The sequence below is a fragment of the Glycine max genome, chromosome 8 (assembly GCF_000004515.6).
Source record: "Glycine max cultivar Williams 82 chromosome 8, Glycine_max_v4.0, whole genome shotgun sequence".
Lineage (NCBI taxonomy): Eukaryota > Viridiplantae > Streptophyta > Magnoliopsida > Fabales > Fabaceae > Glycine > Glycine max.
Window position 1 is genome coordinate 11,953,348 of NC_038244.2, and position 13,623 is coordinate 11,966,970.

Here is a 13,623-nt window from a genome sequence, read left to right on the forward strand (position 1 = left end):
AAATGGGTACAATGAATGTAGAATCTGACTCAAATATATTATAATGAAAACATGTGAGTGAGATCATATAACATGCCAATGCCACCAACTCCTACAGCTTATATTCAAATAAAAATTCTACCACTACACCATTCAGTAGCTATCAATGTTGTCAATAGAAGATTGCGGAAAATTGCAGAAAGCTGAAAATCAGCTATAGAATATAGCAGATAACATTGCTGTCAAACAGCGGAAGCTGCATTGCGGTTGAAATAGAATATATATAACAATTAAATATGTATAAACCAGCATGCTATATGCAAATCAAAATAAGCTGGACAAAACATTAACATAATATTATCTCAAAAGTTAAATTGTTCAAGACAAAATATGTTCATTCTCCTCTGCCCCTTTCCCAATATAATAAAAAAAACTAAAAACAGCTAAAAGCTAACTTCTTCTGAGTCCCCAAAATCAATGCCTTGTAACTCTTCAGATTCTTCCAAGACTGCATTATCTTCAACTTTAATCATTTGCTCTTTTCCTCTAAGGGATGAAGATCCTCTCACTTGGCCTCTTTTTGTCTTAGGTGTAGCATCTTCAACACCAAGGGATTCTGGTTCCTTTTTCTTTTTAGTCTTTTGCCTGGTATACGTCATTGGCTGTCTATTCCTCAAAAACTACGTCCCAAGGAAGGCCATCATCATTTTCGTCATCACCATCCATTTGCCCCACAAGCCACTTGTGAATATCAATATCATTGAGTGAAATTGGATCAATTTCATCTCTATAATTGTATCTTTTAACCAATGCTTGATTACATTCGACATACACCAAGTTGTGTAGTCTTTTGTGTTCATGCCTATTCCTTTTCTTGGAATGAATATGTAACAAATATGAGAAAAAAAAATTATGAGCAACTAAGAAAAGAAAATATTAACTAGTAACTATTAATATAATTACTAATTAATAAAGCTCAAAGAAACTCCAATTGCATTCACATCCCGACGCACTACATGTCAAAATCAAAATCTTAATTGCCAAGTGTTGCAAATTTGGAGTTGACAATCCATATGATAGCCACCATTGCGCTACAAAAGTTAAATCCAAAGAAATGTCATGCTAAAATAATAAATGTAACACTCTAAAATTCTAAGGAATTAAGAAAACTTTTTTTTTTCACCTGGTGAGACAATGCTCCTTTGTTGAATAGCAAATTTTGCTCCAAACATACCACCACCCATTTTATAAATGGTAGCTCTGTAAGAATCTTTTGTCTCACCTCTTGATCAGGCACCAATTTTTCAAGGCATACATACAATCCATTTACCACCTCAAAATCAAATTCCATAGAATGATTGCTGAAGAATAAATCTGGGTTTAGAAAGTGACCAGCTGCATGCAAGGGGTGATGAAGTTGGCAAGTCCACCTACTGTCAATAATTTCAAACACTTCTTTATACTTGCTTTCATTATATTCAAATGACTTCCTTATAGCTTCTTTTGCCTTCTCCATTGCCTCATAAATATAACCCATGGCTGGTTTTTTTCTCACTGTCAACAAGATGCGGCACCTTCACAAGTGGAGCCATCACCTTAAGTATATAGAGCACATTATTCCAAAAAGCTGACATAAGTACAGTTTTCGTTGCTTCCTTCCCTTTGGCTTCCTTGGACAATTTATTATTTGTCCAATCATCTGATACAAACATCTTTCTAAGATTGCCTTTCTCCTTATGGAGCCTTTCTAATGTGAGGAAGGATGTAGCAAACCTAGTAATGCATGCCTCACCAATTCTCTTTTGTTGGTGAAGAACCTCAACAAGCTCAAAGTACTTGAATGGCTATAGATGAAGCCAACAAGGGATATTGCTCTTAGAATTGTCTTCTTTATCAATGGCAACTTACCAATGTCTTCCAACATCAAATCTATGCAATGGGCTGCACAAGGAATCCAATATAAATGTGACCTTTTTCGTTCAAGAAATTTACCTGCCAAAACATAGTTGCTTCCATTGCCTGTTATAACTTGGACAACCTTTTCCTCCCCAATCTCTTCCACAATAGAGTCCAACAACTCAAATGTCTTTTCACCAGATTTCACAAAATTGGATGGATCAATTGATTTATAGAACATTGTCCCTGCTGTACAATTCACCAAGAAGTTAATGATAGATCTCTGTTTTCTGTCTGTCCATACATCAGACATAATTGAGCATCCAAATCTTCCCCATAGCTCCTTTTGGTCTTTCAACAAAATTTCTGTGTTCTCTAACTCCTTGGCCAGAAGTGGAACTCTTATCTCATGATAAGAAGGAGGCCTCAAATTTGGTCCAAAGGCTCCCACATTTGTAAGCATTTTGTGAAAGCTTTGCAGCTTGACTAGGTTGAAAGACAAGCCAGCTTGGTACCAAAATCGAGCTATGTATTGATGAACCCTTGCAGTAGCCTCCTTGTCACATGACTGCCTTATGCTTTCTTGCCTTAATTTCTCTTTTTTCTTTTATTCAATTGCAGATTCTGGATTTCTGAAAAAAGATCAATTGAACCCTTTTAAGTGCTTTTCTTTACAGTAATGCTTTTCCTTGATACAATATTTGCAAACCCTTCATCAAGAGCTCTTTCTTCATCACTATCACCATAGTCTTCAAGAAAATGTTGACGCATCCTTTGAAATGTTTCACTCTCTTGCTTCTTTGTATCCTTCAAATATCCCCATAGTTCTTCTCTAACTTCTTTGGGACATTTGGCATAGGCTGCAACATTGCCAGGCTTTGCCATCAAGTGTTCTTTTGCTCTAGTAATTCCACCTTTTGTAACCTTGCCACAGAAATTGCATACACAACTATTTCCTTGTCCTCGAGTACAATATTTCCATCCAGAATCAGTGCTAGAAGGATTTGATGATCCCTCATTTGCCATACTGTGATTTAAAAAAAAAAAATAGAATAATAAGAAAGGTCGGGTATAAAACATATGACATGGACGAAGAAGGCGGAGTATTAAACAAAAGAAAGAAAAAAAATTGTTACTGTAAAAAAACAAAGGCACTGGACAAAGAAGGCTGGAAAGTTTTGGTAGGGAAGGGTTTACGTGGTGACTAAGAATCAAAGGAGGGAAGGGTTGAAGGGTTTACATTGTGATTAAGAATCAGAGGAGGAAAGGGTTTACGTGGTGACTATAGAATGATCCTGAAAACTGAAAAGTTGCATGAAGTAGAAGTGGAAATGCTAAGAGGTTCTAGAATGGTCTGGAAAACTGAAAAGTTGCATGAAGTAGAAGTCAAAATGCTACTGTTGGGCCTATTAGAAGAAAACCCAAGTCCATAAGTAAAAATAAAAATAGAGTAAAAACAAAAAATTTGACTCTGATGTTTTAAAAACCAATAGAGTAAAATTTTAAAAACCCACGTGACTACTGCACGTGAGTTTTAACAAAGCCAAAAACCTTGTCCACAAGCCCTAAACAACTCTGAAGACGCAACCCGATCTGCAGTCCGCTCCTGACCCAGTTTACTTTCTTTCAGAATGATGAATCAATGAAAGCCTAAATGCCGTCAATGCAATTTCTCTCTAGATTCAACCTTGCCAGAAACGGACGATGATATCCACCCTTTAAGAACATTGTTAATCTAGCACAATGGCAAACCCTGTAAAAAAAATGGTGCAAAAAGTAGTTTATGGCCTCCAATGTCAATTTTTTTTATTGGACTAAGTTAAAGTTTGCGAAAATAGATATTATTTCTGGCTTTCTAATCTCAGCAATCATGGCCTTATTCAGTGGAAACTAACCAATCTCTTTGTGTCATAACACAGTCCATTTTACATTAAAATTGGAGTAGTATAATATATGTGGATGTTAAATATAATTATATATGATAATGCATGTTAGCTTATTCATGCCAACAATAACATAGTATGAAATGAGAGGAAATGCAATATCTTTAATTATTGAACAAATTTCTTAAATGATGTGCGGCATATGATGTTTAGCTAGGGATCACTATTGGCACTGGCTTGAAAAACTGAGCTCAAGATCAACTTTGTACTATCCTAATATCCATGAAATCAGTCTTCAAAGGTAAAAACATTGGGTGGTTGCTCTCTGTCGTGGAAGTCAAACTAATTAATCTCTGTATAAGAAATTACTCATGTCACTCTCAGCAATGTTAAAGAAAGGTACGACTCAATAATTGCATGATGAGTGCTATGTTTCACCCCTTTAAATATGTTGCAGAGAACTTGTAGTAGAATAAAAGGAGTTAAAATCAAAATATCATGTCAGCACCATAAAGGTCTTACTACACAATCTCATACACTACCAAGATAGAGTGATGGATCTCAGTAGAGAAAAGGAGAAACAATAATACAATATTAATATTAATCAATAACAAATGTACCTATAAGCTAACATATGACAGATATGAAACGGGACTATACTGTCAAACATCATGATAAACTTATAAATAAAAAAGAGATTTACCACTGATCTGGCAAGTCAGACCAAAATTGTATCACTAGGAATCATGAGTGCTACGATCAGCAAATGCCATGGTTAGAAAGGCTGGGAGCAGCATGCTTTAGCCTAAGTGACTCATCTGAAATAAATTAAATATACAAATTGTAAGGACTAAAAAAACTTAAGAGGCATAACTGAACATTGCATATTTGGGATGCCGTACAAAGAATAAGAGATGACTGTCGATAAGGTTTAAGAGGTTCAAAGACAAGCCTACTGTTGAGCCACATAAATTTAAAGTACAAGAAAAAGCTAAATGTGTTTATTCAGAACTCCTTTTGAATTGAATTGATACACTTTCTGCTTTTTTGCCTGGTAATTAATTGATCATAAATTTCAAGAACAAAAAAATAGAGAAAATATCATTGCATATTTGGGATTCTTCTAAGAGGTGTCATAAACTAATTTTATTCCATAAACTTAATACAATGCAATATTATCCTCTATGCTGAAATTGAAGTTTCTAGTGATGTACCAACATTTACGAAAACTTAATAAATGATTTAATTGAGCCTGAAATTGAAATTAATTCAATGCATAGGATCATATATCTTATGAATATATATAAAATCTTTGTATATACAGATAGGAAATAAAAAAGTAACTCAACTAATGGAGGAGGAAGATTTTGCATTTGTTGTAATAGCTCCAGATACTTATTAAGTGGTAGATAGGAAATAAAAAAGTAGCTCATACTTATTAAGTAGTCTTACAGTCCTAATATACACAAAGTGATTATGTCAGTGAAATTTTATAATGATGCACAGAGCTGAAGCCATATCTCACAAGGAAGATATTTGAACTCACATAACTCTTAAAAGGAAGCTAAGACAACATACCTTCTAGACTGGGAAGATATTCAAAAAACTGCAACATCTAGCAGTTATATTAATGAAAAAATGGATGTCCAGCAAAAATAAGAAAAAGAAAGAAGTGAAGTTCAATAATGATTTTTTCTTCTTGTGATAATGTAACTCTCTTGAAATCAGGCCTTGAGCAATTGATCCACTTAAGGCTCCATCTCTTATCACACCTGTGCAAACCTGACAATAATTAGACTCAGCCAACTGAGCTGAGCACCAACAACATTGAGAAAAAGTGATAGTAAGTAACAATGGGTGTTTAATTAGTTCATAGAGCTTCTAACTTCTGAAACAAAAAAAAGGAAAAAAAACTTCAATAATATATACATAACACAAGATGAAGAACCCAAAGGAGGAGATTGTAGAAAGCATAACATAAAATGAAAGGAACCGATTGCACTTACCCATGACTACTTACTGCTGCTGGAAACCTTTCTGATTCCTAAAATAAAAAAACATCAAGAAACTTTGACATTAGAATCACAAAAGTGAAAATGAAAAGAAGAAAAAGATGGACGAGAATCACCACATACGCACAGCTTCTTGTTGGACAAAACCCTTTTGATTTCTCAAATGAAAAACATCAAGAAATCCATTAAACAAAAATGAGGGAAATTAAAAACAAATATGAAATACCTGTAACAATAAGAAAGGTGAAAGTGAAAAAAAGGATGAGAAAACTTACCAATGGTACCGATGCAGTGGTGAAGGAACTCACTGTTCAGCGGCAGCGGCAGTGAAGGACGTCACTACTCAGTGGAGACGATGGTGAAGGAAGTCGCTGTTGAGCGGCGACGACAGTGTTTGGTCCGCCAAGTTACTCATTGGTGAAGGCGATTTTGGGGAAGGAGAACAGATCGGGGTCGCGATACAGCCACAAGAGAAGGATGGCTGCTGGTTTTCAATTTTTTTTACGAAAATTGTGTCCATGCTCAATAAAAAATGCAGAAGAAAATGGTGGAAGAGGGTCAAGGAGTGGAAAGGGAAAGGTGAAGAAGAATGTTGGGAAGAAGATGCAAGAAAGGAAATACAATGATGCGACTTTAGAGAAAGAAGCATCTCTTTCTATTTTTTTGCAGTCTAGAAGCTTCTGCTTCTTCCGTTTTTAAAAGAAAAAGAAATATATGTCGTGGCCGAAGGCAATAGGATGCTTTGTTGCAGGAGAAGTCGACACATGTCCCAGGCCAACTTTGTTTTAATAACAGGAAATAGATTCAAGATCATCCTTGGAGTTTTCCTATCAATTTTTGCTAACTCGGGCTATCAAGATGCATGATTTTTTTCGCATGAGAAAATAAAAAAAGATGCATCCTTAATCCATTATTTTATCTGTGAAGAAAAGCGTATTGGTACTATTGCAGATATTTTGGAACTTAGTAAATACATTCGGGTATGATTTTTATTTTTATTGGATTCCAAGTAAAGGAAAAAGAAAAGATCCCACATGTGTGGCATGGGGAAGAGACTGGACCATCCTGTGTTTTAGATGAAAGACCCCCCTGCTTTTTCGTAATCAATTTTAAGAGTTAGCTTTAAATAAATGGTATTTTACATATTAAAAAAAGCAAAAGAAAAGTGGAAATCATACTAAACTCATAAAACTAAGCAATCTTTTTCAATATTATTTAACTATGGCTCATCCGAACAACCAAAAAACAAATTCAAAAAAAAAAAAGACTAGTGCATATGCTGACAACACCAAGAATAACAAGCCATATATTTATACATAGCACAATCACAATTCAAAACCTGCAATGAGACAAGACCAAGCCAAAACTCTTCTTTAATAGCATGATATTAGAAAATATACAAAATGGAATCAGATCACGAACACCGGGTATAAGCATGGCATGAGTATAAGCAAAATAAACTAGAATAAATCTTGAAGTTCCTGCCCCAATAATTGTCAAAGCAAAATGATAGGATACCATACTGCCAAAGAAACTACCTCAATAACTGGTTTATAGACGGGATTTATATGAACTAAGAAAATCTAGTAGTCTTCATCACTGTATTCTTCTTCCTCATCATCATCTTCATCTTCCATATTAGAATGCATCATCATTGGTAACAAGGCAGCCTCCATAGGATTGAAATCTTCATTACCAATATCTTCGGGACCAAAATCATCCACACCAGAAGCAAGCGCTTCCGACAATGCAGCCATCTGAAAAATATCCAAGTCCTCCTCATCAGAATCAAAAAGACCTAAACAAGGACCTGAGTCACCAGCAAGCCTATGAGATATATCCATCATCTCAAATGGATCCATATCATCAAAAAAGTCTGAACCCCTCATGATGGAAAAATATTCTGCACTTGTTAAGTCAACATCTTGGAGCATGTCCAACATGTCATACATATCAAAATGGTTCTGTCTACACTGAGGTGGTGGCCTGTGATGTATCCATGTGTAAGAGCCAGGCTTCACTGTATGCTGAAATCAACAGATATCAGAATTATTTAAGGTCAAAGGAGAAACAAATTGAGGCTAACTCAGATTAAAAAGAAGTCTTTCAAAAAATAATCACAACTCCCTCTATTATATCATTTAGTCCATGTCTCCCATCAAGTTTGAAACAAGATAACCACTGAACCACCACCACTAAAATTTTAGAAACAAGGGAACTTCCTGAATCAAATGAAACAAACCACAGCCAGATCCAGTATGGCTCCAAATCATAGTTCATTATCTCTTCAATTATATTTTTATTAATTATAAATATAATAAAAGATAATACATAATACAAATTGTAGTACACTAACACAACAAAGTAGTTCATATGCTAGTACCTAATACAGTAATACCTAATATCAAAACCCAAAAATTCTAAAAACCAAACACTGGAACTTCTGGAACTGACCAAAACCAAAAAAACCCAGTTGTAGTAATTTTACTCATTCTCAGTTGGTGGTTCAGAGAACTCGCATTTAGTATCGGGATCAACACTGAGTAGTTTCTTGTACCTTTTAGTACCCCTGGTACTCAATTAATATACATATTATATTTGCTGATAAAAAAAAAGGTCTGGAATTGATATTTCCCAAAAAACTGTGCTCTTGATATTCTTGAAGAAATTGGAATGGTGAATTGTAAACTAGTAGAAAACCCCATATAACAAGATGTTAAGCTTCTTCTTGACCAAGGAGAATTATTTTCTGACCCAAGTAGATATTGGAGATTGGAAGAAAGCTTGACTTATCCAATTGTAACAAGACCAGACATCTCTTTTGTTGTCTGTGTGGTGAGTGAATTCCTTAATTCTCCCAGAGTTGACCATTAGAATGCAGTTGTCAGATATTTGATATTTCTTGAAGGATCATGAGTAAAAGGATGGATTGTTGTTTGAGAACAGAAGGCATAAGGAGATTATTGTCTATACTTATGCAGGCAAGGTTGAGTCTCCTAATAGGAGATCCACCTTTGGATATTGTGTTCTATTTTGAGGGAATCTCATTTCATGGAAAGAAAAAAAAAAACATGAAACAAAATGTGGTTGCAAGGTCCAAAGCTGAAGCAGAAAATCAAGCTATGACTCTCACAACTTGTGAACTAATGTCTAAAACAAATAGACTAATCACTGAAGAGCTAAAATTGTGAGGTTGGAACTGAGACTAATTTGGTTTAATCACGCAGCTCCTCATATTACATCTAACCCAGTTTTTCATGAGCGTACCAAACATATAGAGATCGATTGCCTTTTTATTTCTAAGAAGACAGTCTCTAGAGAAATCAGCACATCTTTTGCTAACTTCAAATGATTAATTGGTTTATCTGCTCACTAAAGTTCTTCAAGGACCAATGATTTCTTATATCTGTGACAAGATAGATGCTTTTGATCTCAACGCTCAAGCTTGAGTAGGAGTGTTGGAAATAGAATATAAATAATGCTTCCCTTTTCATGTATCATTAGAATTTATTGTATCTTAGGAGTTAAAGCTATAGTTTTAATTTCTCTTCTAGTAAATTGTACTCATCATGTATATAAACAGATGCTTTGCTGGGTTACTAACACTTGAGCATTAGCATTCAGAAATTCCTATCTCATTTTTCTCAAGCTCTCAAATAAGATAAATATGAAAACAATATTTGTGCTAGATAAGACAAAACAATGTTGTAGATTTTTTAACCAAGATGGATAGTGAGCCCACAAATATGATTATATAAAATCAAATTCAACAACTGATTCAAGGCTTTAGGGAAGACATAAGAGCCATGCAACCTAATAAATATACTTTAAGTGAAAGGAGAAGCATGGCGGAGTGCAATTCATTGCTCCAAAAAATGATGCTACTCAAATTAGTTAACAACAATGGTAATCAAATTTGACCAAGAAAAATATTAAAGCAGGCAAGAGACAAGAGATGGTAACTTGGATACCTTGTAGAAGCAACTAGCCCCGAATGGACAATTCCCATTTCCAAAGTTAAAATGCTTGCAATCAATTAATCTAAAAAGAAAAGCAAAAATAGGTAAGTTCAAGTTTCAAATATTAACACAAATTGGCCCTGTTCTCATTAATAATCAGATTGTTGTCACCCAAATAACTATACTCTGCATAAACTGCGCTCATCAATAGGAACATGCGAAGAGTGAACACGTCAACATCACAAGATATCAGGATACTGTGCGTGCACACATTTCTGTGTAGCTTGGGAGAGTTTGATTGTTGTGTGGTGTTAAGGGGATTGGGAGTAGGAGTGGGCATATAGAGATGAGGAAAGGAGGGAATTTTTTCCCAACTAACCACCCTCCAAAGCATCTTTGATTAATTAACCATAGCTCAAAAGGTTACCAGTAACCAAAAAACAAATCAATTTCTGGAAATTGAAGGGGAAGTTGAGTAGAGAAAATTTACTTGCAGTTTGCCTTGTAGTTGTTGATAATTTCCTGTTTTTCTTCCTTAGTAGAATACCAAATACCACTTGGAATGACAAAATATGATAGTTTGCGACAAACAGGACAGGTTCTGACTGTATTAGCAGTGCCAGCATTACCGATGTCCATTCCAGATGTTGGGGCAGCACTATTACGCCAATTGCGGATACAGGATAAACAGAAAGCATGGTCACATTCAGGAAGCAGCCCAAACTTACAATCAGCTGGTTTAGGTTTGGACAGAACACGTTCCAAACAAACATTGCACTCTACTTCTTGACTATCTTCCAAAGCCTTAAGGTATTTTCCCTTTTTCTCACAAGTCCTCAAATGATTTTCTTTTTCCTTCCAATCAGAAGGATGTAAGCAAAATTTTCTACAGTATAAGCACTGATTTCCATGAATGCGAGAACATTTATCTTCAAGGGGGCAGTTGGCAGCAGCAAATGCACAAAACAAATGTTCAGATGGTATAGCACTACTAGTACTGGATTGACCAACATCATTTCCAAGAGAGGCTGGATTCTTTTTTTGCGAGCTCCTTGCACGCTTGTCCGATGAAGATGACTTCACAGCCTTCAGAACCCAACTTGATGTTCCTTTAGTGATATGATTCACCACAGGATCCAAAACAGGAGAATGGCGTCCATTTGCTGAAGATGACGGTTGGGAAGCTTTGACATGCTTATATCTGCATCTACTACCATATGCACAGAATCCTTTCTGATAATAGCTGCAAATCTGTTCTCCACATAAGAAACAAAAGTAGGAAAGTAAACAAAAAAGATCCATTGGGGGTAAACACAGTACGCAAAAACCAGAATTAGAGTTACAACTTACATCATCCTTTTTCTCATGAGCAAAATCACATTGATCCCCCTTCAAACATGCTCCACGGGCATAGAACTTGCAAAACCTAAGACAATTCATTAATTTCAAATAAGTTACAAAATAATAAATTAATCAAGATAAAGTCTACAAAAATTCAATAAATAAGTAAACCCCTAAATAAATTATTAATTAATAAATCAAGAGTGTACAAAAATTCAATAGAAAAATTAAAAACATACACAGGGAGTGCATACATCAAACTAATCAAAATCCCCATGCTCACTAATATTCAAGAATTCCAATTTCTAACACAATTTTCAAGTCACGTCAAATGAACCATTACCATAACAAAAAAAACAACTAAACTTCAAATTCAAAATTCACCTTGTATAACGATCCCAAACCCAACTTTACAGAAAATTGATCACATTTTGTGTTTTAACAAAACAAACATTTCCAATCAGTAAAACGAGAAAAGAAAAAGAAAAAAAAAAAGTGGCACAAGAATATGGCCTGTATGATCCATCACACAGGCGCCCCAACACACAAAAGAGTAACAAAATGTTCATCATCTCACCACACCAAAGAACAACGGCAAACAACAAAAAAGAACCCTTCTTTTTTCTTTATTTTATCTTTATCTGTTTCCTCACCAAAACATACGAAGCAGCCAAAAAAACGCAAAATCGAAAAGAGGGTCATAGGATAAATAAAAGAGATCGAAGCGAGAATTGGTGGAAAGGGAAAAAAAATGAGTACCTGTTGGACATGGTGGGGTGATGGAGTAAGAATTGAGGAATTCTTAGGAGTGAGAAGAGAAGAGAAAGGGACAAAGATATGAAGGTGGAAACCTAGGTCAGGTGCGACCCATTTGTTTGAAATTGAAACCGGGTACGAGGGTTTTTTGGCGGTGTGTCGGGGTCCGTTAAATTACAATTGCGAACGTAAAGCCAGCTCATCCACCACACTCTCTCTCCACTTACGCAAAAAACGTGTTTTGGAGATGTTAGCGTATCATATAAATAAATAAATAAATCAGTATTTTTACTAATTAATTTTTCATTGTAATAATTTTACGCGGTTAATTATTTGATTAAAAGTTGGTTCAGATATGACTCTTCAGGATCCGGGTTTTCTAAAATGAGAAATTTATTTTGAAGAATGAAGTAAATAATCTTAATCATTAAGTTTTTTTACTGATTGAAAATATGGATCATATACGATTGTTAATATAATTATCAATATTCCAATAATAGTTGAAGAACATCAATATATTAATATGAATAACAAATTCTAAATGTATTGGAATATTAATAATTATTTTTTCCATCTAGAATTGATATTATATACTTACTTTGACTTTGTTTACTTTGTAAGTCAAATTCGATTTTTTATAGTGGCTATAATAGAAATACAAAAAACTTGTACATTATGACAATAGGATTGGAATTAAGTTGAGTCAAATTGTATTTAATTAAACTTCTCTTGATAAGAATTTGTTTATTTTGTAATTTGATTTAAATTTAATATGAACCTTTTTGCTTAGTTCTAATTCAATTAGATTCAAATTTGTGAATAGTTGGGTTGAACTTATTAACTCAATTTGATTTAAATTTTTTTTATTATGTTAGAGATTTTATTTATATATTTTTTCCATACGAAAAATAATATGAAATTAATTAAATAATTAATCATATGAATTTAATATATATATATATATATATATATATATATATATATATATATATATATATATATATATATATATATATATATATATATATATATATATATATATATATATATATATATATCAAGTTGGTTCATGAATTTTCAAAATTCAACTTGATTTTCAAATATTTTAAAACTAAAAAAGGAAAACCACCTGAACGGAGCCTAAATCTAAAACAGTTTTGGTAATTAATTTCTCAAAAATTGAATACGTAATGTTTTAAGTACGTAGTTCCAACAAAATTGAAACCTATACATATAGGCCTACTACTTATAATAATGTTTGATAAAAATTGATTAGAGAAGGCTTTCGAATTTTGAAATTACAGTGACTGTCTTGTGTTCGAATTTAATCTGGCAAGGTGTGTTATATTTTAGAATTTCGTAGATTTTTGCTTGAAGAGATATTTGTGGATTTCAAAAATAGACATCCTAATATTTGCAATAAGCTATCATATGTGGAAAAATAATCATTTGATATTTTACTTGAAAAAACTTACTGCAAAGTTAAAGGGATTGAAACGGGTTTTGTTTAAGTTATAGAAGCTTTATGATATATATATATATATATATATATATATATATATATATATATATATATATATATGCTACTGTTTGAATTAAATAGAGTGTTGATACTAAGTTATTAGAATTTTATTTTATGTGACTAGTATTTTTTTCACAAGATAAGATATTATGCATGTGAAAAATGAGATAAGTTATTATTTTATGTGAGAAAGTCATCACAGATGAAAGTTGTTATTTCATAATAGAATAACTATTCTTAGCACACCACAATTAATTTGTAAGAAAATTATATAT

General features: G+C 33.6%; 1 protein-coding gene across 5 annotated transcripts; it reads right to left on the bottom strand.

Moving 5' to 3' along the window:
* Positions 1-325: 325 nt before the first annotated feature.
* LOC100819577 (E3 ubiquitin-protein ligase makorin) lies at positions 326-12,035 on the bottom strand. Of its 5 annotated transcripts, none has more exons than XM_041018197.1 (10): positions 11,830-12,035; positions 11,080-11,155; positions 10,220-10,980; positions 9,742-9,811; positions 6,046-7,797; positions 5,765-5,802; positions 4,462-5,530; positions 3,427-3,628; positions 1,163-2,902; positions 326-1,070 (listed from the first exon to the last, which is right to left on the bottom strand). In XM_041018197.1, exons 1-5 carry the CDS (start codon positions 11,838-11,840, stop codon positions 7,354-7,356), a joined length of 1,362 nt encoding a protein of 453 aa, XP_040874131.1. In that variant the 5' UTR covers positions 11,841-12,035; the 3' UTR covers positions 326-1,070; positions 1,163-2,902; positions 3,427-3,628; positions 4,462-5,530; positions 5,765-5,802; positions 6,046-7,353. The 5 variants fall into 5 exon arrangements, with proteins under 5 accessions (XP_040874131.1, XP_040874130.1, XP_014634469.1 ...); XM_041018196.1 differs by having other exon boundaries at positions 1,163-3,628; positions 4,462-4,576; positions 5,337-5,569; XM_014778983.3 differs by having other exon boundaries at positions 5,765-7,797.
* Between the last annotated feature and the right edge of the window lie 1,588 nt (positions 12,036-13,623).

Bases quoted from the DNA above. Each gene is read 5' to 3' on its own strand.
- LOC100819577 (XM_041018197.1), bottom strand. The intron at 10,981-11,079 runs GTAAGTTGTAAC...TGTGGAGAACAG, and splicing joins CTCATGAGAAAAAGGATGAT to ATTTGCAGCTATTATCAGAA. The intron at 9,812-10,219 runs GTAAATTTTCTC...TTTTCTTTTTAG, and splicing joins AACTACAAGGCAAACTGCAA to ATTAATTGATTGCAAGCATT.